This window comes from Paroedura picta, chromosome 7 (assembly GCF_049243985.1).
Source record: "Paroedura picta isolate Pp20150507F chromosome 7, Ppicta_v3.0, whole genome shotgun sequence".
In the NCBI taxonomy this organism is placed as follows: domain Eukaryota; kingdom Metazoa; phylum Chordata; class Lepidosauria; order Squamata; family Gekkonidae; genus Paroedura; species Paroedura picta.
Genome location: NC_135375.1, coordinates 33,479,123 through 33,506,461, shown reverse-complemented (window position 1 = coordinate 33,506,461; position 27,339 = coordinate 33,479,123). Strand labels below are relative to the sequence as shown.

Genomic DNA, 27,339 nt, shown 5'->3' with positions numbered 1-27,339 from the left:
GGAGGCCCCTTCCCTGCCCCGGAGCGGTGTGGGAGAAGCGGACAGGCGCTGACCGCCGAGCAGGAGGAGGAAGTCGGTTGTCTGCGGGGCACTTCTCCGGCGACGGCGGCGGCTATGGGGCGCCTCAGCCCGCGCTGGTTGTGCGCCCTGGTCGTGAGCGTCACTGTGGTGCTTGCTTCTGAGAGAGGTGAGGGGGCTCTGGCGAAGTTCGGGTAGGGGGCAGAAGGCGGGACAGCGTGGGAGGCGATGGGGAGGCAGACGCGTCAGACTGCGACCCCCAACCCCCCCCCCCCAACCCCGGTCTTTCTTTCGCTCTTGCCGTCGGCAGGTTGGAGAAGGAGACGCGGTGCGCTTTGATCCTGGCAACGAAGTTTTTACTCCATGTTTACTCGGAGCGGAAGTTGAACTCCGCTGGGCTTAGTTCGCCAGACACTTCCCTAGACGTTCAGCGCGGTTCCGAAGCATAACTGTTGGGCGGGAAATCCCACTGGATTTAAAAGGGTTTAATCCCAAATAAAAGTGTAATTGCAGGGATGTTGGCCAGTAGCCATTTATTTCTAAATCTCTGTGTTCCTCAATTTCGGTCTTCCTTTGCAAATAAAAAAAAAAGCTTACCTTGGATGACTCATTAGAGCCAGGATGAGTTTTCAGGGCATGGTTATCCCTCAAAAGCATATCAAGTTAATGGGGAAGAGTTTTCCTGAGTGTATGCAGATTTCTTTCACGGTTGGGGAGCTATAACTGATGTTTGAAGGGAAAGCTTTTCAAGCTGTGATTTTTAAGCTTTTCCTATCCCGGTGGAAGCCAGTCCACAATTGATCCATCCGCTTTGAGTATAAAAGTCGGGGGCATTTTAAGGTGCCCACTCAGCTTGTATGGCATGCTGGCCAGGCCTGTTGGACGTGATCATTATCCCTGCATGAATTGGATGTGCTCTGGAACACGCCCTCCGCAGTGCTGGATGATAGAGGGAAGGACCAGGACTGTAGGGAGAATTGGCCTCAACCGTTGATCTTCTCAATTACAAACTCCTAGGCTCGCAAGAGACCCTGGCCGTGTTCCAGAAGGCAGTTCAAAGGCCACAGGTTCAAAACATCCCTGAGAGCACCTGTGCGTTTCAATTCAGAGCTCTCATGTAATCCTGTACAAATGACATGCATGTCCAAGGGACCACTGTGCATAGCAAGAAAGATCATACTCATGATCAAGTTACTGGCCCATCCTTCTTTTGTGCATGTTTGTTGTACACGAATATGGTGTTGTGTACATATGTTGGCTCTGGCCCTGTGTTGTGGAATGTGGATTTTTGAACATTCCCAGAAATGCTGCCACTACCCCCTCCCTCTCTCACACACACGCAAAGGACATGGCTGCTGCATGAGCTAAATGTGCATTGGAATAATTAATATGTTCAGCTGTGAATAAGGGATAGCACCATTTATTTTTCCTTGCTCCCCCCATATGCCCCCATATTGTTGCCCTGTAGACACATATGCCAAATCTCCAGTACTTGATTTGTACACATTTAGAGTACAGCTCTGTGTACACATTTGTACACATTTAGAGTACAGCTCTTCAACCCACACTTAGGACTCTCAGGTGGTCTGTGCAACCCACTGGCCGTGTCACCCCCAGAACATTTTAGTGTGTGTTGCTTTTTGGAAGATCTGTTGCTGGTGCACATACCTAGCACCACACTTGACCTCTCTGTGTGCATCCTGGCAGCAGCAGTAAGAGGGCAAAGAGAAGTCACTGTGCAATGCAGAGAATTCCTTTTTTAGTATAGGCAAGTTCAGAGACTGTGGCTTTTCCTTTGTTGTAGGACTGTGATATTATCAGTGTTAATGTTGCGTTCCGCGTCTAGAAAAATGGAAAACTATTTGCCTAGAGCACTGACTCCTGTGTGTACCACAAGCTTAGAGAGGCCAGAACTGGGGCTGTTGAATAGTGTGGTGAGCTCCCAGTCAAAGATTCCCTTTGGGTCCTTTCACAGTCAGCAGAATGTACCCAAGGTGCTTGACTGGCTCTTTCTTGCATGCCTAGGAAAATGCCAATCACCACTTTAGGGTCAGGAGGAGAATTTCCTCCAGGCAACACTGGCCAGGGATTCTGGGTTATTTTTTTTTTGGGGGGGTAACATCTGGGCATGGAATTGGGGTCACTGTGGGTGGGCAGGTAGTTGTAAATTTCCTGCATACTTCAGGGGGTTGGACTAGATGACCACGGAGGTCCCTTCCAACACTATGATTGGAACAGTATGGTGTTGCTGGCGCTTAGTGTGACCCTGATGACGCACCCACCCACCCCATCCTGAATTACTTATCTGCATTCTTGTTACGGGAAGTTGAGTGATGTAGAACACTTTGATCTGTTTAGGAATCTTGTAAACATATTAATGTCATCCCACTCTTAAGAAATGAGACTTTGTACTATAAAGGCTAGCATTCCTGCATAAATCTGAAATGTCAATGACATTGTCCCTTGAACATATACAAACTGCAGACTTTTCTTTTCCAAAGAGAGAGTAGTCTCTCTCTGTCTCACCCTGCTTTTCTAGCCAGTTGCTCTTAGTGAACCTTGCAGCCTATTTTGAACCCAGCATCAGCTGTTCCAAAACAGGCTGCAACACATGCCTCACCCCATTTTTAAGGTTGCCAACTGCAGACTGAGGTCTTCTCTATCAAGCCTTGAAATGTCTTTTTCTTCTCTGCCTGCCTGCCTTCCCCTCCCCCTTGTACTTAGCATCCAACCAGATACAAAGCTCTAAGGAAGTCAGAAGCTCCCTATTTACAAAATCTGTGTCAGGCCTAATAAAAATGTAAAACACTGCTGGGGAACTGTAATAAGGCTAATAAAGCTGCAGCTTGGCTAAGTGCTCTGATGTGCTGGCTCCATGTGCTGCCTAGTGCCAATGTGCTTCCTCTTTGTGCTGTGCCTTCTGCCAGTTTGGTGTAGTGGTGACTTCTAATCTGGGGAGCTGGGTTTGATTCCCTGCTCCTCCGCCTGCAGCCAGCTGGGTGACCTTGGGCTTGTCACAGTCCTGATAGTGCTGTTCTCACAGAGCAGTCCTGTCAGAGCTCTCTCAGCCCCACCTACCGCACAGCATGTCTGCTGTGGGGAGAGGAAGGGGAGGTGCTTGTAAGCCACTTTGAGACTCCTTTGGGCCGTGAAAAGTGGGGTATAAAAACCTGCTCCTCTTCTTTGTTGGTGTATATGGAGCTTCAACAAAGTGTAGGCCTGGGGTCCAGTGGTGGGGAAGAGAACAAGAAGGAAGTGAGAGGCAAAGGGAACAAGGAATGGACATAGGCAAGCATACGTTTACTGACCTGCGACTGGAGTTTGGCGTGCTTTGATACCCAGAGCGCAGTTTGTTTGATGAGTCCTCTTGCTGAAGCCAAGCCTCATTTTGATGGCTGTGCTATTCTGAAGCAAAGTGAATTTTAGCACGGGGACCAAGTTCAGGAACTTTCAGGAGAATTTTCTTTCATTCTTTTGGATGAAGGATGGGTATTTCTTAGGAAAGGAGCATTTGATTATGAGATAACTAAACAAAATAAGTATTTTAATTAATAAAAATCGACCTAAATTAATATTCAGATCTCTGTTCTTCTGCCGTCTGATTATATTTCATGCAGAAGTCAGAGGGAGGGATAATGAGGAAGGAGAGGGAAGGTATGATGTAGCTGACGTGGATTCATTTCTCAGTGTATGCCAGGGCTGTTGAGCAAACAACCTTTCCCCGCCTACCCCATGCTTCAGCTGCTCTTTCTTGGGGTGCTGTGCCAGGGCATCCCATCAACTGGAGAGCCAGTTTGGTGTAGTGGTTAGGAGTGCGGACTTCTAATCTGGCATGCCGGGTTCGATTCTGCGCTCCCCCACATGCAACCAGCTGGGTGACCTTGGGCTCGCCACAGCACTGATAAAACTGTTCTGACCGGGCAGTGATATCAGCGCTCTCTCTGCCTCACCCACCCCACAGGGTGTCTGTTGTGGGGAGAGGAATGGGAAGGCGACTGTAAGCCGCTTTGAGCCTCCTACGGGTAGGGAAAAACGGCATATAAGAACCAACTCTTCTTCTTCTCTTCAACGCCTGACTAATGTCTCCTTGAGGCAGAAAGACAGGGTCATCTTCTCTTGGTCCCCTGTTGGGTCAGCAGCAATGTGTCCGACACCAGTCTTGACATGCAGCAGATTAAGTGAAGGTAAAATGTAGAGGGAGGGGGGAGATAACCAAAGAATATAGGATTAATCATGGAAATGCATTAAGACTTTAGCAACAAAGAGAAACAAATCTGCTCACAGCTAAAAACAGATTCAAATGGCTAGCCGTGTTGGTCTGAAGTAGCACAATAAAATCAGAGTCCAGTAGCACCTTTAAGACCAACAGGGATTTATTCAGGGTGTGAGCTTTTGAGTGCAAGCACTCTTCGCTAAAAACGTTATGGATGTGCTAATTTTCTCTCGCCTTTCTGCCCTTGCAGTGGGAAATAAAAGCACCATGGATTCAAAAGGGAGAACTTTCATTCGTCAAAAGATCAATGCAAGCAATAGCTCCGAAGAGGCATATGGCGTGGATCGCTTTGCAGCCCAGATTCTTACTGGGAAATTGACTACAGTTTTTCTGCCGGTGATCTATATCGTGGTGTTCATAGTGGGCTTACCAAGCAATGCCATGGCTCTGTGGGTCTTCTTGGTAAGGACCAAAAAGAAGCATGCGGCGGTGATCTACATGGCGAACCTGGCGCTGGCAGACCTCCTATTTGTGGTCTGGTTCCCCCTGAAGATTGCATACCATATCAATGGCAATAACTGGATCTTTGGGGAGGGCCTCTGCAAAGTGCTGGTTGGGTTCTTCTATGGAAACATGTACTGCTCCATTCTTTTTATGACCTGCCTCAGCGTACAAAGGTACTGGGTAATTGTGAACCCCATTCTTCACTCGAGAAAGAAGTCAGACATAGCTGTGGGCATTTCAGTGGCGATCTGGATTCTAATTTTTCTGGGCACCATTCCGTTGTACCTCATCAAACAAACAGTTTATCTCACCGACCCGGGCATCACGACTTGCCACGATGTCTTGCCTTACGAAGTCTTGGCTGACGACATGTATAACTACTTCCTGTCCCTTGCGATTGGGGTCTTCTTATTTCCGGCGGTCCTTACGTCTGCTGCTTACGTTCTCATGATCAAGACCCTGAATGCTTCCATCACAGACGCAACTATCGGGAAGAAACGGAAAAGAGCTATCAAGCTAATCATCACGGTACTTTGCATGTATCTGGTTTGCTTTCTGCCCAGCAACGTCCTGCTTGTGGTGCACTATGCCCAGATCAAAAACAGCCACGTTGGCAACGCATACGCACTGTACATCGTAGCCCTGTGCCTGTCTTCTCTGAACAGCTGCATCGATCCATTTGTCTATTACTTCGTTTCAAAAGACTTCAGAGACCATCTGAAAAATGCACTGCTCTGCAGAAGTGTGCGCACCACAAAGAGGATGCAAGTCTCCCTCACTTCAAACAGATACACACGGAAATCCCACTCTTATTCGTCCAGTTCAAACACAACTAAGTCAACCTACTGAGACATCTGCTCTTGGAGACCGAGCTCTAGCAAAGATTCATTTATGCTAGAACTTGGCCCGAACTGGCAACTCCTGCATGCTTGCTTTATTTCCTCTGGGAACTCAAAGCATGCTTGTTCTCAAATGGAAAGATAGGCAGTAGGTCCTGAGGGAAGAGCTGTGCTTAAAAGAAATCAGAGGGGTTCTGGTTTTGCAGTGCAGTTGTGTGTGTGCTGATAAGCAAAGGGGACTATTATTGAGAACCAGCTTGGTGTAATGGTTAGGAGTGGCAACCTCTGAAGAACCGGGTTTGATTCCCCCCTCCTCCACTGGGAGCCAGCTGGGAGACCTTGGGCCAGTCACAGTTCTCTCAGAGCTCTATCAGCCTCACCTACTTCACAGGGTGTCTGTTGTGGGGAGAGGAAGGGAAGGCGATTGTAAGCCACTTTGAGACTCCTTCGGGTAGTAAAAAGCAGGGTACAAAAACCCAGCTGTTGTATTATTAATGCCCAAACACATTGTATCACTGATCTGGTTAATAAGTAAATGGTCTTTAGCATGTTTCAGTTTGTTCATAACAGATGGAAATATAGCCCACAACACACATGTAGCAGTATGGAAACCATACTGTTGTTTGCCAAGCCTATCGACTGCCAATATGAAGGACTTGGAAGACCTTGTTGCACTGATCCACATATACTATTTTATTTTAAACGTATTTAATAAGTGTTGGTTATTCCACACATAGCATGTAATGTTGAGCTGCTTGTCAAAATGCTTTGTAGCAACTTCACTTCCAATGACTTAACTTTTTTCTTTTTTTTACTATAAAGATGTTCTTGAATATCTTTGGTTCTTTTGTGCATAATTTTAAAGAGACCTGGGAACTGCCTAGTGTGAAGAATGCTGAAGAGGAAGGAAGTCAGTGTGAGAGCTGATTCCGTTTGCCAAGCCTCTTACTACAGGAGTCGAATGGAACGCATTCTGTCAATGAGTGTTCAGATCTAAGAAACACTGAGTCAAAGAAGAACTCAAATAAGTGTTCAGTAAAAAAAAAAAAAAGATGGGGGAAATGGATTTAGGATGCAACGAACATCAGTGTCTACCCAGTATCATTCTTCAAAAGAGCTCTGTGGAGAATGTGTTCATCTGTTTTATCCTCACAACAACCCTTTGAGGTAGGTTAGGATGAGACAGAGCCTTTCGACCGTGGTCACCCTAATAGCCTGCTAGCTGGGTTGGGAGTTTTGATGCCTATACTATCAAGTCCTGGCTCAATGCTCACCCCTACTTCACACGAGCTGTTAGTATACTAAACATATTTGTCTGGGTAATGGCACTTTCTGTGCTAAAGTGTCACTGTCCCTTTCAGATGTAATATTAGAATGGCGTCTTAGATATCTGTATTCAATTATTCTGAACCTTTTTTTTAAAAACCCAAGTTTCTTATTATTTGTACTCTGACCTCATATTTAAGCAACTGTCCTGGGCTTAAGAGATTCCATTTTTCAAGTCAGTTTCATCTCAGCCTGCAAAAGGTCTCACTCTAAATGGAAACAGGATCAAAAAGTCCTAAGGTGGTACAATGGACTGTACCATTTCAAATTTTGAGGGGTTAGATTGCATTTTTCAAAGTTCCCCTACGTTACTACTTCCCAGTTGCATGGAAAACTAGCACACCCAGGGAAGGGTCAGAATAGAACCTACTCCTGATGTGCTCAATTTTTAATTAAGTTCCTTTAAAAAAAATAGATTGAGTTTTGATATTGGCATTTTTGCGTACTCCACCACATTGCATTGATAGTATCACGTGATCCCCCAACTTTCCCTAGGCGTATAGTAGCAATTCTTAAGCCAAGCGATAATGCCCTCCAATATATCCTGGGAACATGGACCATGACAAAGAAGGGAACTGATGACTGATAAACCAAAGCCCCCATTCACAGCAAAGGCCAACCACTGAATCTTGGCCTGATTCATTGGCTGATTGCTTTAGCGATAGTTCTGCATCGGGCGACTGGATCATACTCCAGATGTAAAAGCACACAAGAACTGCCCACCTTCAGAGGGATTTCCTGCTGCATGAGTCACCATCCCGGACTTCTTTCCCTTCCATTCTGGAGACAGGCAAAGAACGATGACTCATGAATGAACACTGGGGAGTGGGTGGGATCTGGGTTTCTGGGATCATTCTTACTCTTACATTGCACGAGTACAGTGACTACTCACAAAAGCCGTAGTCATAGTAACCCAGATTCCCCTAGTTAGTTAAGCTGATTAAATATTTGTAATGGCTGAGGAATCCCTGCTCTTTATTTAAGCCTTGGCCAATGCAATCTACTGAACTGGAACATGAAACAAATTGAAACTTGTACGAAAGAAAAACATGTCTCCCTGTGAAGTTCTCTTTTTTTTTTTGAAGAGGTTTGCCAGAGTATCCTTGTGGTGTTCTCTCCTTGGCTTCTTAATGTTTTCATTTGTATGTCGGAGCTGGATCTGAGGTTCCAACCCCGGCCTCTAAGAAGTGGGCTCTAATCAATGTTCCAGATGGGGCTCCCCTGCAGATGCAAAAAGGATGCTTTCTGGGATCTGTGGAAGAATCTCTTGCTCCAAGGGGATGGCACAAAGCTCACACCAGTACCTTGTTCTTGCCAAATAGTGCTGTTTGGCTTCCATTTCCAGGGATGGCTCCCTGTGCAGCTGTAAGACATGGAGAGAAGTCTGTGTTTGTGGTCAGCTTGAGAGCTGTCATGCACCTGCCCAGGACTAGCCCAGCACTTTGCTAGTCAGCTAGTCAAATCCCCCTGTTTTTTAATGGTTCCATTCAAGACCTTTAGAGTTTACCCCCAGGACTCAAGAAGGTACCCAGCAGCACACCGGTGAGTGCTGTGTTACCGGTGGACTCCATACTAATCTCTGTCTCGTTTGGAGCTGATTTTAAGTTATTGCTCCCGTGTTCTTTTTACCTGGTTTGATGGGTCTGCTTTTACCATGGCAGCCAGGTGTTTTCCAGCAATGAGCTTCACCCCATTGTGCTCTAACAGCAGCAAATAATTCTCCAGTGTGTTTTCATGTTATGACTTTGTCTATGTTTAGTAGCCCTCACTGACACAAGCAGGAAAAGTCACCATTTGGCAATGGGGAAAAAACTTGTGGTCTTGATAAAACAACTTCTAGATCAGCTCTGCATCTCCACCTTCTATTCTTATATTGCTTTAACCTTTCTGCTATTTGCAGGCTCATCTTCTGTCAGTCCTATTTCTTATCTACCTTTTCCCTGCCTGTGCCTGCAGTGTTAAAAGAAGAGCAAAGTTCACAATATACTGCATCCTTTAATTATCCTTTCAGCAACCCTGTGAGGTAGTTCTAATAAAGAGGGAGTCACTGACTCTGTCACTCAATAAGTTTTATGGATGAACATTTGTTTACATGCAAGACAATTCACCCTTTGAGTTACTTCTGCTTTCTGCTTCATGCCTAGTTCTTCAGCAACGCCCCTGTCAGCGTCACCTTGACTCTGTTTATCTCTTTTGCCAGCCAGCTTCCCTGACCTATCCTTGTTCTTCATTCGGAAACTTCTCCATGACTCCTGAATGTACTGTAAGCAACCAAATGGGGACAAGAGTGTTTGAGGGCTCTGGACAGTGGGAGTAGGTATTTCAAAGGGGCTGCTCTTGCTGACTGCAGTTGTTTTGCCAGAAGATCTGCTGGGGTCATTTGGGAAGAGCAATTCCCCCACTCCCCCGTAAATACATCCATAGTGAAAGGGCAAAAATTAATAAACAGCTGCAAAAAGATCTTTGAAGTGCCTGTCAGACCAATGACTATAAAGTTCTTTATAGTCACGGGATCACTGGCTTTGACAGTTTTATTTCTGATATGTCTTTGTGAACTACAAATAGGTTTGAGGGGTTTGATTGGCTGGTTTAGCAGGGAGTTATCATGTGGCTGTGTTTGGATGCTGTGACACAGTTTACTAATGCAACAGGATTAACATTTGCTTATATATTCCTACTGTTGTGATGGTCAGTTCTTAGTCTGACGAGGAGTAATTGCACTCGAAAGCTCATGCCTTGAATAAATCTTTGTTGGTCTTCAAGGTGCTACTGGACTCTGATGTTATTGTGCTACTTCAGACCAACACGGCTACTCATTTGAATCTATAAAGTTCTTTGCTGGTGTGAAAGCCTTTTTTCTCCCTACCCTTGAGGAAGATGAGGACTCAATTTGCATCAGGAGTGCCACCCAGTGCCATGTTCTTGACGTGAAACAGCCTCGGAGAACTTCCATTTGCTCTGTTGGGTCACCTGCAGTGGTTGTTAGTGACTATGTTCCATGGAATAGTTAAATGTTAACTAATGGTTGCTCTGAAGATGTCTTAAAATGCGATTAAGTACAGGTGTCATGTGCAACACTGCACATTTCCTTTGTGTCAAAGTCAATGTGTGCTGTAGGCATGGGGGGCTCCCCGTCCACCCAGGTGTGTTTATGAACTAAGGGCTCCTTGCACCTGTTTCTGCTGCCAAGTCCATGATGCCAGCCTGAATGTGTGGCAAGGGAGGACTGTGTACATAAGCAGCCTGAGGATTTTTGGCACCCACAGAGAGCCTGTGCATCTACTTTAATGTGTACAGCTGTGATCTCAGGTGCTCTTGTTCTAGAATATTTATGTGTTCTGGTTAGGAAAGTTATCCAGCGTGTTGTGAAAGCATATTATGGGGTTATGTAATGTGTAACAAAGCACCCATACTTACCAGCTTGTTAGGAAGCCATGGGTGGATTCTGAATTATATGCAGTACAAGCAGGTAGAGTAGACTTACCTGGCTATGGCAAGAATGTTGCAAAGCAAGATTTATTATTGCTTCCTACTACAGGATTCCTGTTCTTAATGTGTGAATACCCAATTTACAATACCATGCTTTGCTTGACTATGCTGGAATTTTGTGCATGATCAACTGTAGCATGAGGTGTATGCATTTCAAAGTTGAAGGTGATAGTTGCAACATAGTTTTAACCAGGTGTGATGATAACAGGCACAGTATAAGTTTAACTGAAGCATGCAAGGGGTCCTGGGATAGCAGAGATTACATGACAACTGCATTGTAGGAGTCTGTGAACCATCGTTTGGGAAGACAAAGTGATACGATAGAGCTTTTTTCTTCTGTGTCTAATCCACATAGTTTAGCAATGCACCTTTCTTCCTGAAAACTGACGAGACCCACATTAAAATGAGATAATTAGACTGACAATGCCAGAAGCAATTCCTATCGTAGCAAGGATTTCACCGACACCACCTTGCTCTGGACCATGTTCTCCTATTTTCATACAAGTGGTGTTGATTCCCATGCAGATTTACAAATATCTACAGTGATGTTTTGCGGTCAAGGATATATTTAATTCCTCTATTATAATGAGTTCAGTCCCTATGTCATCAAGAGCCCCTTTTTTTGTTATTTATCATATTACTTCTTGTTTGCAGAAGGTGAGCAGGAAATAATTACTACCACACTTAGATACTTTAATAGGCAAGTCAAGATGCTATCTCGTTGTTTGTGTCGTAGAGTTTCTTTTTGGAAACCATGTCCTTGATTTATGATAGGGTCTTTGCTCCTGTGCCTGGGAAATCCTTTCTACAATGTGCACGTTAGCCGGTTCAGGTTTTGTATTCACTCTATAGAAAACCACAGCAATTGATTTCTCATTTGAAATTGCCCTTGAGCCTCCATGGTCATGCACAGCCTCCTGCACTCAGAACAAGGTGTTGTCTTTGGTTCCATTATCCTTTGGAACTTTTAATATCTCACACAAAGGCTACATCTATGAGTTGTGTACTTGAACGGCTTCATCACTATTAGTCATGCAAACACATTGGTCTGTGCTTCGGTTGACTATGTGTTTTGAAACAGAAGTTCATGCCACAGATATATTCTGCCATCCCTTGGTTCTGGAACACAGGGTGGTGATGGTTATTTTAAAAATAGCATTAAATCTTTCAAGTATAGTGAAGGTATTGACGGAATGTTCAGATTACTAGAATGAAAAGGGAAATGATTTTTACGGGATTAAAGGGCTTCTCTGAAGTACTTTAGAAAGGGAGTGGTTGAGTGAAACAATTTCCAGTAAACCGAGCGCAAACTATGCCTAGACACAATCATGTAAGGCACTCCTGTGAATATTTATTAAGAACATAAGAAGACACCTGCTGGATCAAACTGGTTGTCCACCTAGTCCAGCAGTCTGCCTCACATAGTGGCCAAATATTAACTCTGGAGGGAAAACAGAGAAAAAGGGCGAGGCTTCCCCCTGCTGCGGCTTCCTGGCACTGTTATTCAAAGGTTTGCTGTTTCTGAATGTGGAGGTAGCCACAGTCTTTGTGAATCTGTCTAATCCCCTTTTGAACAATAAGCAATTAGATGAGTTGATGCTAATTTTTGTGGTAGTGAAAGGAGTACACATGATGTAATACTAATAGTGGCAAAATAGTTGCAGCTGGGAGACCTTTTTCTGTGATGCCCCTTCACATCCTGTACGTTCCTACCTGAGTAGGTGGTGGCACTACCACTCTAGTGATTCCTACCTTCATTACAGTCAATCTGATCAGGGGGTGGGAGAATCCAGCTGCATTGATCTGTACAGGATCATTATAACCATGGCATGTTTTAAGCCTTTTTCCCCTTACCGGTTGGTGGCAGAAGGTGCTGGCAGGAGGTAAAGAATCAGCTACATGAGATTTACTGTATGGAATCCCACTGGACTCTCCAATGCTATTTTATGTGGATACAAAACCCTTAAAGGAACGCCTATGGAATCTAGGCATGGGTTGTCATCAGCATATTTATGGCCCTCAGATTTACATTATAAAGCCACATGCTGCTTTCTCTGCCTGGCCCAGGGTGTAACAGCTGTGATCAAATAGGTAAGAGAAAGTAAACTGAAAGTGGATCCTGACAAGATGGAGGTGATGCTGCTTAATAAGTCATCTGCTTCCATGTTAGACAGAGTCCAGCTTTCTTTGACAACCACCATTAAGAGCCTGGGAGTCCCGCGGGACCTAGCTCTATTACTTTGAAAACAGGAGTTTGTAGCTTTCCCCTTGTTTGGAGACAGCTTGTCTGGCTACACTGCTCCATGCAACAGTAACCCCAAGGCTGACGGGTGTAATGTGCCCTACATGGGGCTATTCTTGAAGACTAGTTGGAAAACCTAATGGGTGCAAAATTCAGCCAAACATTAATTATTGGGTGAGGAGCTGGAATCCTATCAAACCTGTTTGCCATAGGAATTCCGTTGCCTCTTGGTATCGTAGCCCAACTCAAGGTGCTAATGCTGGTCTTCAAAGCCCTTTATTACTGTGGGCCTACATACCTGAAGGTCCACTTCTCCTAGTGGAAGTCTAGGTGGCAGATTCATTCAGTACACCAATAACTTTTAATCATCACAACTCCTGCAAGAGTACATTCTGCTGTTGGCCATGTGCTGGTCATGTTTCCAGCCTTCGGGTGGTGATTTATTTGTTTGTTTATTATATTTATATACCACCCTCCCATATGGCTCTGGGTGGCTTACAATGCAACTTTCATAGTACAGTACAATATATACATCTTGATTTGAATCTATAACATTTGAATACCAGGAATCAAGTCCGCTGTACTCACAATACAGCGGGCGCTAGATTATGGTCTCGGTGCCGGCGAGCCTGCAGGCCGCCGGCACGCGGGACATGGCGGCCTGACACGACAAGACACGTCAGGCCGACAGCAAGGGAGCAACTGTGAGCTGCGCGTAGCGCGGCTCGCAGTTGCTCCCTTGTTGGCAGGGCAGGAATCGGAGAGGCCAATCGGCAGGCGCTTTGCGACTGCCAATTGGCCCCCCCAATGGTCTCTCCCGGAGGAAGGGGCCAATTGGCACCCTTCCTCATCCCAGACAGAGCCCGCCCTAACTCCTCCCCCTAAGCCCTTACGGCTTTATTTAGTCCTGCGGCGCCATGGGCAGGGTTAAGATATAACATTTTAACAATATATAACATTTTAACAGCAGGAAAACTTTTATCAAATAGAACAGTTTTCAATTAACCTTTAACAAGTAACATTTAACTCAGTTTCACTGCACTATAGGTCATTTCTACTTCTGTGGGTGCAGTTCATGTGGGAGGGGCCTCTGAGCTCTGGTTGGTGGTTAGTTTACTCATCTCAACTAAAAGCCTGATGGAAGAGCTCCATTTTGCAAGCCCCGCGGAAGTGTTTTATCTCTGGCAGGGAACTCATTCCACCAGGTGAGGGATAGGACAGGGAAAGCTCTGGTTCTGATTGAGTCCAGCCAAGTTTCCCTGGGGCCTCTCCTGTAATCACAACTGATCTCCTGTTTCCAGAGATAAATTCCCCTGGAGAAAATGACAGCTTCTGATGGTGGACTCTGGAATCACATTCCTGCTGAGGCCACTTCCCTCTGCAGGCTCCATCCTCAAATTTCCAGGAGTTTCCTAACTCAGAGTTGACAACCTTTTAGAGTTGGTTTCCAGAGGAAATAAGAGCTACATCTCTTATGGTCAGCAGGCTTATAAATAACAGTCCTTAGAAAAGCCTACAGCTCCTCAAGATGGTTGCTTTTATGAATCACAGAATCATAGAGTTGGAAGGGGCCATACAGGCCACCTAGTCCAACTCCCTGCTCAACGCAGGATCAGCCCTAAGCATCCTAAAGCATCCAAGAAAAGTGTGTATCCAACCTTTGCTTGAAGACTGCCAGTGAGGGGGAGTTCACCACCTCCTTAGGCAGCCTATTCCACTGCTGAACTACTCTGACTGTGAAAATTTTTTTCCTGATATCTAGCCTATATCGTTGTACTTGTAGTTTAAACCCATTACTGCGTGTCCTCTCCTCTGCAGCCAATGGGAACAGCATCCTGCCCTCCTCCAAGTGACAACCTTTCAAATACTTAAAGAGGGCTATCATGTCCCCTCTCAACCTCCTTTTCTCCAGGCTGAACATTCCCAAGTCCCTCAACCTATCTTAATAGGGCTTGGTTTAAAAGGCAGGGATCTCTGCTACAGTTGATTTATCAAGGTTTTCACCCTTCTGTTTCCTTTCATTCATGTTTTTAGATTTATGTTTTTTTGTTCTTTTAATTATCATCGCCGATAAGGGTTTCAGGTTTCTGGGAGGAAGGCAGACTCACAAATGTTTTAAATACATTTAAAAAACCCATTTCTTTTAAATTAACTGTCATTTTTTCCGGTTTTGTCTAGTTTTAATTCATTGTGGGTTTTTTTTCTATTTTTACTTGTTAGGTTTTTAACCTTCATTAGGTGCCTTAGTACATCCTTGTTGTTGTTATGTGCGAAGTCGTGTCTGACCCATCGCGACCCCATGGACAATGATCCTCCAGGCCTTCCTGTCCTCTACCATTCCCTGGAGTCCATTTAAGTTTGCACCTACTGCTTCAGTGACTCCATCCAGCCACCTCATTCTCTGTCGTCCCCTTCTTCTTTTGCCCTCGATCACGCCCAGCATTAGGCTCTTCTCCAGGGAGTCCTTCCTTCTCATGAGGTGGCCAAAGTATTTGAGTTTCATCTTCAGGATCTGGCCTTCTAAAGAGCAGTCAGGGTTGATCTCCTCTAGGACTGACCGGTTTGTTCGCCTTGCAGTCCAAGGGACTCGCAAGAGTCTTCTCCAGCACCAGAGTTCAAAAACCTCAATTCTTTGACGCTCAGCCTAACTTATGGTCCAACTTTCGCAGCCATACATTGCAACTGGGAAGACCATAGCCTTGACTAAACGCACTTTTGTTGGCAGGGTGATGTCTCTGCTTTTTAGGATGCTGTCTAGATTTGCCATAGCTTTCCTCCCCAGGAGCAAGCGTCTTTTAATTTCTTTGCTGCAGTCCCCATCTGCAGTGATCTTGGAGCCCAGGAAAATAAAATCTGTCACTATCTCCATTTCTTCCCCATCTATTTGCCAGGATAGTACATCCTAAAGGTAAAGGTAAAGGTATCCCCTGTGCAAGCACCGAGTCATGTCTGACCCTTGGGGTGACGCCCTCTAGCGTTTTCATGGCAGACTCAATACGGGGTGGTTTGCCAGTGCCTTCCCCAGTCATGACCGTTTACCCCCCAGCAAGCTGGGTACTCATTTGACCGACCTCGGAAGGATGGAAGGCTGAGTCAACCTTGAGCCGGCTGCTGGGATTGAACTCCCAGCCTCATGGACAGAGCTTTCAGACGGCTGCCTTACCACTCTGCGCCACAAGAGGCTCTTAGAGAGGCTCTTAGTACATCCTAGTTAGGTACAATTTTCCTTCATAATTAAAAGTAGCCTGTAAGCAACTCTGATTCTTCACACAAGGGGGAGCCACACTCCAAGCAAAATTATTTCTGGTTACTCCTCCTCACTCAAACTCTCAAATATCACCGTTTTATTGCTCATTAGATTACGGCTTTTCCTACTGGAAGTGTTCTTGCTAATGAAATCGTTGAGCAGAATTCTGATGATACTGTCTAATATCATTCAAGTTGTGGGAACATTTTCAGAAGTTGAACTGCTGCTGCTGCTTAAATATGACTTCACTCACGGAGTTCCCATTACGATTATTTCTGTGATAAACAGAATAGTGAATAAAGGATAATGCTCTGTCTATAAATGTGTGGTCATAACATTCTCAGCAAATCCCTTTTCCTACCAGGGGCAAGATGCACTCCCAGAAGTGGCCAAATCTTATTCCTTTTCAGCATTCCTGTAGCTCTTTTGTGAGGTCTACCTCAGGCCTTTTGCATTATGTTCCCAGGAACCCTTCAGCAGGGAATACCTCTTTGGAGTGATTCAGTACGGAATCTGACTAGTTTACACTTCCTAGCAAGGCTAGCTTGGCGTAGGGGTTAGGAATGCGGACTTCTAATCTGGTGAGCTGGGATTTATTCCGTGCTCCTCCTCCACATGCAGCCAGCTGGGTGACCTTGGGCTCGCCACAGCACTGATGAAGCTGTTCTGACCGAGCAGTGATATCTGGGCTCTCTCAGCCTCACCCACCTCACAGGGTGTCTGTTGTGGGGAGAGGAAAGGGAAGGCGAATATAAGCCGCTTTAAGGCTCCATCGGGTAAAGAAAGATATAAGAACCATATAAGAACCAATTCTTCTTCTAAATGAGAAGCAGCATGTCTGGAGAAAGAGGAGTGTGCTGTTTTGTTTTGTTTTGTTTTTTTGTATGTGTGTGTGTGAGTTTTCCTGCCTTTTATTTGTGTGAAAAGCAAGCCATGAAGCCCCTGCATACCACCGAAACACCTCTTGGAAAATGGTGATTATCTACTAACACTTCCGAAGGATGATGCAAGTAGCTATCTTCCCATTAAACTAAACAAGCTGAAACGTTTGGGTTTTCCCTACTAGGAGTGTGCTTCTAGACTGTCAAAAGCCTGGGAAGGCGTCCCCTTCTTCTGTTCTATATTTATAGTTATTTTCCCCACTTGTTGGCTTCCTAGCAACTAATTGCAACTTCCGACTTCAGGGTTTTAATAAACTGGTAGCTTTCATCTCCTTACTGAATGCTCAGGGAAGTCAACCAGCCCTGAGAAGGCCACCTGGGGCAAGATGTTCTTACCTGTTGATTTGTAACAAGCAGTCACAAATAAAGTGAAAGGCGTCGGGGCGTTTTATCATTGGTGATTTCCCTCTAAGAACTCAAGGGAAATCAGTGGAATCGGGTGGAACCCTCAGGAAAAAGTTGAATACGGTTTGTTCGTGGAGAAAATATCTTGGACTTTCAATCTGCTTTAGCTGGAACAGGTAGGGAGCAATGCCTTAAATGTTTGTGGGAATGACCTTGCTGTACGGTATACTGTCAATCCTGTACTGTTTTTTCCTGAGCTGTTGCATTTATCTCTTTACATGAGAGGAGATGAATCATATTTTCCTTAAGCAGCCCAAGTAAAGTTGCACCGTTTCCTAGCATCTCATGAGCCTAGCGTGTTGTGTTCTGTTCTGATTAAATCTGTAGAAAATGTCTCCTAATTTAGCCTTGTAAACAACAATCTGGGCACCTGGTCAGATGACACCGTTCAGCACCACACAGAGCTAAACGCTATCATGTACTGCTTTTCGGGGTTGTTGCATTTCTTTCTTTGTGCATAGGAAATTATTGTATTTTAGATCAGGGGTAGTCAACCTGTGGTCCTCCAGATGTCCATGGACTACAATTCCCATGAGCCCCTGCCAGTGTTTGCTGGCAGGGGCTTATGGGAATTGTAGTTCATGGACATCTGGAGGACCACAGGTTGACTACCCCTGTTTTAGACAATTCCTGCCTGGTTGCTACCAGTTTTTGGCCCTTATTCTTTCACAGTATGCCGACACAGCTGGAGAATGCGATGGATTCCTTAATCAAGATCTTTCACCACTATTCGGCAAAGGAAGGGGATAAATATAAACTCAATAAAGGAGAACTAAAACAGCTTCTCACCAGTGAACTCACTGACTTCCTTTCGGTAAGATGGGCCTGTTAAATCTCATGTGCTTAGTACTTAAATAGGGAGGTGAGCTGAGGAAGGGAGAAATAACTACTGGAGGGTCCGCAGAACAGGTTTTCTATGTCAGATCAGGTATAATCCAGTATTTTCTGCAACAGACACTGTATGCTGTACACAAATAACTATTGCCACACCCATGGGACTGCATTCTGGTAACTGAACGCTTAGGGTGCTTGGACAGTTTTGTTGTTCACATAGCACAGTGGGTTTTTAAAATGGGATTTGACATGAATGAGGGAGGCTTGGGTGCAAATCCCACTTTAACAAAATGTACCGGCTAGCCTTTGAAAATTCTAATGCTATTGTTCAGCCTCAGAGCCAGCTTGGTGTAGTGGTTTGGAGTGTGGACTTCTAATCTGGTGAGTGGAGAAATTCCTCTTTCAAGTCAGCTTAAACTTTTGGGGAGGGGGGAGACTGTCTCAAGCTTTAAGTTTTTTGATCTGGATAGCATCACTTTTTTTGAGTTCTAAAAAACACAAAAGGGCATACAGTATTTGCTGGCGTATAAGACTACTTTCCCCCCCTGAAAAACATGCCTCCAAGTGGGGGGGTCGTCCTATACACTGGGTGCACTTCAGTTGGGATAGACATAGCTGCCCATAGTACTGTAATGTAATGTAACAAAGTCTATATTTTGAGTGGAAATGTTGGGGGGTCGTCTTATACGACCAGTCGTCTTATACGCCGGCAAATACGGTAATTGGCATGAAACAATAAACGTTGTAGACTGGACAGAGCCAGGCTAAATGCAGCCTTTATGGGACATTGGTCTTGGTTGCTGCATAGGGAACTTTGTCACCAGAAGACAGGTAGCTTAGCTGCTGCTTCCATCTTGCATCCCTGTGGCTTTCTCCATAATCTGCACAACGATTCACTGTAATATGCTGTGCCGAAGCAGATCCACTTCCACAAAGTCCAACGTTCTGTTTCCAAAAGTGGCTCATGAAATGCCTTTGAGACCTCACAAGCCGAGCGTGAAGAGGAAGGCCATCTGCAGTTGTTTGTTCCCAGATCTGGTACTTTCCACGTACATTATCCTGTAAATTTAGGGGTCTTCACCAAGGGATAAGGACAGCCTCCATATCTAAAGGCTCCAGATTCTAGGGAGTAAAAACAAGATTTGCAAGTTATTGCTTTCATTTTAGTAAAATGGTATGTGTTTGTGTGGGTGTGTGTGCTTGCGTGTGTGCTCTGGTAGCAATGTAGCTGGCAGGGTACAATGCCCAGACTGCCTCAGAGCCAGCTCAGTGTAAACAGGTTGTCAGGTAACCTAGATTCATAGAGTTGGAAGGGGCCATACAGGCCATCTAGTCCACCCCCATCTCAATGCAGGATCAGCCTAAAGGACCTGTTACCATCTGAGTAGGCAACCGCTTTAATAGTTGTTAATTTCAGAAAGAAAGCCCCGTTTCACTAATGGTATGACAAAACTATTCCAAAAGATAATTTAATACGTTCAGCTACAATAAAAAAGATGAATCAGAATGTCACTACTGATTAATCTGTTATGGGTCTAGCCATCAATGTCAAATTTGGTCTATGACTCAGGGGATGCAAAGTGCCTTAATTATATGTGTATATATAAGAGAGAGACCCACCACATGGTGGTGATGCAGGTATAAAAAATGTAGCTCCACACATGGCTTGTGGCTAGGGATGCCACCCTCCAGGTGGGACATGAGATCCCCCAGAATTACAGCTCATCTCCAGACTAAAGCAATCAGTTTCCCTGAAAAAAATGGAAGGCAGACTCTATGGCCCTATACCCTACTGAGGTCCCTTTCCTCCCCAAGATCCATCCCCAAATCTCCAGGAATTTCCCAGCCTACATCTGGCAACCCTACCCTTCATCCCCCACTAGTGGCCAGGAAGGACCTTTCAATCCTAGCTGTATCTGACTAGGTGGGCAAGAGCCAGCCCTAGCTTTCTTCTTTTCCTTGACTTATTCCTCCTCTTGGTCTCCTTGGACTCTTGCCCTAGTCACTGCCCCTTACTCCAGCATTCTGTTTCCCCTCTTTCCTTAGCTGCAGCCACCCCTGTAGCTGCAAGGCAGTCTTTCTCAACCTCTTTACCATTGAGGAACCCCTGAAACACTCTTCAAGCTTCAAGAAAGCCCAGAAGTGGTGTGATGGTGCAGAATATGATCAGGAAGATTATCTGTGTACATGGCCACCTGGGGCCCCTCCCCTTCCCACCCTTTCAAGGCCAATCATTGGCCTTTTTGGGATGGAGGAGTGGGTGGGTCAACATGACCCTATATGGTCATATCAATCAATAAATGTATAACAATTTAAAATATATACAAAATTAATTAACTCCCACCCATTCAGGAAACCCTTCCAGGGCCGTCAAGAAACCCCAGGGTTTCATGGAATCCAATTGTAAGGCATGGCGGTTTTGCCTTCTTTCCGTTTGAGGCAGGGGTAGTCAAACTGCGGTCCTCCAGATGTCCATGGAATACAATTCCCATGAGCCCCTGCCAGCGAATGGGAATTGTAGTCCATGGACATCTGGAGGGCTGCAATTTGACTACCTTTGGTTTAGGAGGTCTGTTGGCTGCAAGGCATCCAAACAAACCTGAGGGGAGGGTGGGGCCGGAATGACACCAGCTGTTGTCTCCTAAGCACCGACATCTCCCTGAAGCAGGGCCAAGTAGGGCTCTGCACTTCCTACGGTGCCCTCATGTCTGACGGAAAGGTTACACATCCCCCCAGACACCATCAATTATCTTCACCTCCTGTTCCCCTCAGCTTTCTGATGGCACCTTCCCTGCCCATGCTAACAGAGTGGCTCAGAAGGAAGTAAATTGACAGTCTGAGCATTTACCATGGAAAGTGGGTGAGCTATGCAGTCACTTCCATCCCAAGATCTGTAACTGTTCTTATCCTTGAAGTACTTCTTGAGGCCGGAAGCTGCATGGTGTTGTGCATTCACAGGTTGATTGGAAATCCTGTAAATCCTAAATATAGCCTTCCTATCTGTACTGAGCAGAAAGACTGCTGAGAAGAGCTCTCGCCCGGAGACGCCTTATCTGTGCCAATGTTATTTGCGCTCCTCTATTTTGCTCTAAAATTACACTCTGCTGAAATTCTCGATATTTTTTTTTAAAAACTAGACTTGATATAGAACTGGCATGCTGTGGTCTATTAATCCTAAGAGGACCTCCAGTCTTAAAAATTGGCAGCTGGGTAAAAGGAAAAAGAAAAGACAGTAATTAATTTTCTGAGCTCCACATTATTAATATGAATCTATGGATGTCCAGTTCTGAGCTAAAGCAAGATTCATTTCCAAGCACTGAGGATTGAACTAAAAATATATATCTTATTCAGATTAAATTTATCAGGCTGGGGGAGTTGCAGGGAGTATTGAAAAGTGTGTGTGTTTTTGTGTCCTGGGTGCTGTCAAGCTGCATCCAACTTGTGGTCACCCTATGAATTAATATACTACAAAGCGCCCTATCATTAATACTAAGAAATCCCCCTCCCTGCAAGAGAAAACAGTTTGGAGTGAGGAAAGAACTGTGCAAAGTCAAATGTTTCCATGGGTTTTGGTTATTATTTGTGAATACCTTATTAATTTATATTCAAATGGAATGTTTGGTGGCTGCATTTTATTTCATAAAAATAGAAGCAGAACACCATAATGAAAAGAATGACATGACTTCATATAACCTGTCGTTCATTTCTTACTTTCTTAATTCTATCGCCAAAAATATTAGTAATAAACTTTACATTGTATAAAGTTGACATCTTTTTGTTGAGGCACATACTGATTGCAGGCTATGTTGTACCAATGGTAAATGTCACATAATACATGTACAGATTCCTTTAGGAGTTGTAAATGGCATCAATCCATGCCCACAAGGAATGAGAACTCTCTAAAGCAGGGGTAGTCAAACTGCGGCCCTCCAGATGTCCATGGACTACAATTCCCATGAGCCCCTGCCAGAGTTCACTGGCAGGGGTTCATGGGAATTGTAGTCCATGGACATCTGGAGGGTCGCAGTTTGACTACCCCTGCTCTAAAGTATCCAGTGTCTCAAAAGACCCTGTAACCAGGATAAAGTTGTATGTCAATATATTTTAACATCTTTTTTTTTGTCTGTATAGTGTCAAAAGGATCCCCAGCTGGTTGATAAGATTATGAAGGATCTTGATAGCAATAAAGATAATGAAGTGGATTTTAATGAATTTGTGGTTCTGGTTGCTGCGTTAACTGTCGCATGCAATGATTTCTTTGAGGAGCAAATGAGGAGAAAGGGCAACTAGAAATGGTAATGGAAATGTCTTTGTTTACTATGCTGTGTAGAAGCTCTTGTGTCAGTAAAATTGAGGGCACGTAGAACTCTCTTGTGTCAGAGATGCATTTTGTAAATGATGGAATGAACAGGGATATTACTTAAGGGTCGTTCTTGGCTTTTGTCCCATTTTCTTGTATAAAGCGGCCACCAAAGCTATAAAAATCAGCACCGCAAGGAAATACAGTGGAAAACATAATGTGCTGCTAGAAATTTCTGCTGTACTGACTGGGGTTTTGTCAGAAGGGAGGGTGGTAACATCAGAACTTCTTTAAAAGTTTCTAATCCTGGGGTGAAGCCACCTGGGATGGACTGTTGAAGAGGGAACATATTGTTGAAGAGGGAACATAACCAGCTATGATGAAGCTGTGACTCTGCTGAATTGGAGCTCTCGTGTGTCTGACTTTCACCAGCTCATCCCAACCTGCCTTGTCCCCAAGGACTAATGCACTTCTAAAGCCTCTAACAACTGCCTACACTGGCCCCTAATGTTGATTCCTCATAGATGTCCAAGAAGAGTCCTAAGAAGAGCTTGTAGCTTAGGGTCCTCCACTGGAGCTGTATATACTGTGTATACTCCAAGTCTGTCTGGAGCAAATTGCTTTGGAACAGTTCAAACTGACCCCTTTCAATGCCTTGGCAATCTATCTGTATAAGCCTGCGTGGCAAGGAAAAGGCAATGACTTTGCAATGCAATTAATTTGAATTGTTGAACATTTCAAGAGCAGATACAAATTGATGGATACTTCTAATAGTTTCGGTTAATTGGGTTTTATTTATAAAGTGTTTCATTTTAGCAGCAATCTAGTTATTTTCACTGGCTTTATAACAAAAACTCCTAATCCGTTATCCCAAGGAGCAAACACTTTAAAGACCAATGGCCTTTTTTGTAACAAAAAAGATGAGTAATATTGATGTCCTATTATAATAACTATATGTGGCCTCTTCTGCATGGGAGCCATTCCTGATGGTTTAATCTCATTGCGGTTGCAGATGCAAAGACATTCTTGGCAGCCTGTTCTTTCTCCTCACATCCACCATTTCCCCCTTCCCCTTGTCTGTAGTGTGCTCTTTGCCTTTTTTAGTGAAGATTAGGGGAGGGAAGAGGAAAGGAGGGAGAGTGAAGATTTAGGAAGTTAATTCACACACCTCTTTGTCATTCTCACACTCAGCCCCCAATTACTGTAGACTGGAAAATTGTAAGCATAGTATTTCCTCTTGAGCTGATTCTTCCTAACTCAAAAAGAGGAAAAGTTGAGACTAACTGATTTAGGTTGTTGGAGGTTGTGCTTGTCAGCCTTCAGGTAGAGATTGCAGATCTCCCAGAATTACCACTAGGGTTGCCTGGTCCCTTGTAGCTGGTGGTGGGGGATGGGGGTGCACATTCTGGGAGTGGGGAGGAGCACTGCAAATTAACATGAAGTGCTGATGTCACCTGGAAGTGATGCAGGCACATCAACAACATTGGGAGGCGATCCTCCTGGCAAAACTCTATTGTAGAATTAGCTTCTAACCACAGAGTTTTCCCCTTAAACCAGAGTGTCACCCACCCCAAGGTCACTGATGTGCTGATGTCATTTCTGGGTGATGTCAGCACATCACATTAATTTGTAGCGTTCATCCAGTTTGGAAGGGCTTGTGGGGAAGAGGTGCATTCTGGGACCCCTGCCCAGACCAGGGATCTAGCAACCCTAATTACAACTGACCTCCAGACTACAGAGATCAGCTTCCCTGGAGAAAATGGCTGCTTTGAAGGGTGGATGTGATGTCATCACATGCCTGCTGAGTTCCTTCCCATCCTCAAACCTGGACCTCCTCACCCTAATAGGCCTAAGAACTCCACCCCAGACACACTTTGCACTCCTAATCTGAAAGCCTTCCTGCTGCTGTTTAGCAAGTCCATTCATGAATATTCCAGTGTCTCATTTCATTTGAATCTGGACATACATTCAAATGTTGCCTCACCTGAAATACTTCATAACACCAGATAAATTGTTTTTTTCCTGATACAGATGGCTGTTGGAAGATTGGAGGGATTAAAGTTGGGTGGTAAGCACAAGATTTGCTTTGGAAATATTTGGTGAATAGTAATTCTGTATCTGGGGTATTTGGGGGCCCCAAAATAAAATTTCAGACATCTATGTACACCTATTAGAGCATCGTAGGTAATGTGAATGGATAACCTTTGAGCCTGTCTTCAGTTTACTTAATTTATACCCTGACTTTCTCTCCAGTAGGCACCCAAAGTGGCTTACTTTGTTCTGTCCTCAGAACAATTCTGTGAGGCTGGCCAGGCTGAGAGTGTGTGACTGCTGCAAATCACCCAAAAAGCTTCTCTTGCAGGGTAGGGATTTGATCCTGGATCCTAGTCTGACACCAGCCACTACACCACACTAGTTCTCAGTCTTCAGGCATTTATTTCAACATGCTGAAGTGCAGTCACTTCCAGCTTTTCTAGACCCAAAGATCTACCTTTTAGCCCCATCAGCAATTTTTGAGACATTTTTAATTCTTTTTCTGAGAGCTAGGATACCTAGTTGCAAAAGGAGGCTGCCTGTGGCTAAGCTGTCATATACCAGAGGGGATTTTGATCAATGCAAAATGTCATGAGCAAAATGTTGTACCTGCTGAAATGCCATTTCCTGAATCACTACTAAATGTGCAAAGGTAAAAGGGTGGTGTGCTCCTTTGCACCTAGTTGGTCTGAACACTTTTTTCAAAGAAAACAAAATCTAAAAACACAGAAAAAGTTATCCTGCTTTTAGCTATACAGTTAAAAGAGAGCCAGCTTGGTGTAGTGGTTAAGAGTGGTGGCCTCTAGTCTGGAGAATCAGGTTTGATTCCCTGCTCCTCCATATGCAGCCACCAGCTGGGTGACCTTGGGCCAGTCACAGTTCTCTCTGAGCTCTCTCAGCCTCATCTACCTCACAGGGAGAGGAAGAGTGGGTGATTGTAAGTCGCTTTGAGACTCCTTCAGGTAATAAAAAGTGGGGCACAAAAAGCCAGTTAAAATAATGAGAAGAGCACAACCATTTTGCAGGTCGCAATATACCCTTTAAGACCATTGGCACCTCCTGCCCATAAGAGAGCAGAATGCCCGTTCCATCAACTTCTATGTGGACACAGCCCATCACAGTGTGCAAGAGTTTATGCAGTAACATTCACAATAAGGAATCTGCACCAGTTTGGATAGATAAGCATAAAGCTACTTCAGGTTTAAAGATCAGCATATACCCAAAATATATTTCCCAAGAACAGTTCTGTAGTTCCTCCTGGAATGCCTCTGGCAACAAATTTCCTGCAGCTGAATTCCAGTGCATTATTCCTCTTTTCCCTAAGAACGGTGTCATTTCCTAATACTAACATCATCTGTATTTGCATTGACAGGTTGCAAAGAACCTTTTGGACAAGATGGGAGAAAGTAGCTTCAACTGAAACAAGATTTCACTTTTTTGGGTTTTCCACAGTACCAGTGCTTGGCCTTCCCTCCTCCAAGCTTTCGTACCGACATTATTTCATCAGATTCTATTTGATAGTAGCAGACTGTATTTGATATAAACCATTTGTTCTACCCAATTAGTTATACTACTTGTGGGTCAAATAGGCTACGAATCTGAATGCTGTTGATAATTCCCTTAAATGTTGCTACTGTACTATAGGCTACCCCTCTACGCTGGCAGAAGCAGGGCTGGTTTTTCTACTCTGCCTTTCTCTACCCTAAGGTGTCTCAAGGCCACTTACAATCTCCTTCCCTTCCTTTCCCCCCAACAGTGATGTGCATGGGCTGAGAGAGCTCTAAGAGAACCATGACAGGCCCAGAGTCACCCAGCTGGCTTTATGTGGAGGAGTGAGGAATCAGACCGGGTTCTCCAGATTAGAGTCTGCTGCTTACCCATTACGCCACACTGGCTCCCATGTGTTCCATCCCACTCTGCCCAGCTCAAGAGTGCATTTAGGGAGCCAGAGGATAGCCGTTTAGAAGTTTGCTGTGAGCTATAATGACCTTCGGCACACCATTATCCACACCCTCTCGCTTTGCCACATTTCTGACTAGCTGTGGACAGGTAATTGGGGTGGGTTAGCTGTGTGGCAAAATAGTCCCTTGCAGGACAGGCTGCCATGCCACAAAGTCTGAGATAATTAACACATCATTCCTGGCTATTTGTACGCTGAGCACCAAATATTACCTGCACATGGCAATAGAATTGTACAGTTTCTCCAAAAGGAGGTAGCACACCTGCAACAACATGGGAAAAACCAAGCTGGTGATCAGCTATTTACCTGCAAGAATATTTAGTCAAACACCTGGCAGAGGAGAGAGCAATGGCCAATGTTTCACTTGGGCAGGGACCCAACTGAGCTAGGTGTTGGATGGGAGTCCTGTGCCTCATTGGACTTTCAGGTCTTCCAATCATTGGGTCAGCCAATGGATTTATGATTCACCAAAATAATTATGGTATGTCTTTGTGTGAGACAAAGCTGCCACTTCATCTGCCCTGCTCAGACGTTTACTTTCTTCCAGTCTCCTTGTCTTTGTTCTGAACCCACATTTCTAGCCATCTAATAATTCTTCCAAAAGGTTTCTACAGCCTATTGTGGTCCCATTTTAGAATTTAGCAAGTAGAGGGAAATATTGTTTTAAAGATGGCCCTGATTCTGCTGAACTGTGTTTTCTCCCATTGGCATTTTGTAATTGTGTGTGTGCGTGCGCTTCATTTAAACTACAGCAAAAGTAAGCTACAATAAAAGGAAATGAATCAGAGACGCTGAGTTTGAGATTTGTGTGCGAGAGGTACTCCAGATATTTCATGGCAAAATCTAAAAGTGTAAAGGAAGAACATAACCTGTAATTTCACAACCCTCTGCCCCCACATATTGCTAAATCCATGCATTTCAGAATATGAAATGTATCTGAACATGGGTGTGTATTCTTGGAGATACTCCCACTGATAAGTATTAAGG

At 44.6% G+C, this 27,339-nt stretch overlaps 2 protein-coding genes across 5 annotated transcripts; both read left to right on the top strand.

Moving 5' to 3' along the window:
- The first annotated feature begins 25 nt into the window (after window positions 1–25).
- On the top strand, window positions 26–6,409 carry F2RL1 (F2R like trypsin receptor 1). Its single transcript, XM_077347348.1, has 2 exons — window positions 26–187; window positions 4,482–6,409. The coding sequence occupies exons 1-2, from the start codon at window positions 115–117 to the stop codon at window positions 5,582–5,584; spliced, it is 1,176 nt and encodes a 391-aa protein (XP_077203463.1). The 5' UTR covers window positions 26–114; the 3' UTR covers window positions 5,585–6,409.
- On the top strand, window positions 46–27,124 carry S100Z (S100 calcium binding protein Z). 4 transcript variants are annotated; one of them, XM_077347351.1, is made up of 5 exons: window positions 46–187; window positions 17,897–18,038; window positions 22,190–22,353; window positions 24,390–24,426; window positions 25,765–27,124. In XM_077347351.1, exons 2-3 carry the CDS (start codon window positions 17,898–17,900, stop codon window positions 22,346–22,348), a joined length of 300 nt encoding a protein of 99 aa, XP_077203466.1. In that variant the 5' UTR covers window positions 46–187; window position 17,897; the 3' UTR covers window positions 22,349–22,353; window positions 24,390–24,426; window positions 25,765–27,124. The 4 variants fall into 4 exon arrangements, with proteins under 4 accessions (XP_077203466.1, XP_077203468.1, XP_077203464.1 ...); XM_077347353.1 differs by lacking the exon at window positions 46–187 and adding an exon at window positions 9,100–9,163; XM_077347349.1 differs by lacking the exon at window positions 46–187 and adding an exon at window positions 9,163–9,213.
- The last annotated feature ends 215 nt before the right edge of the window (window positions 27,125–27,339 follow it).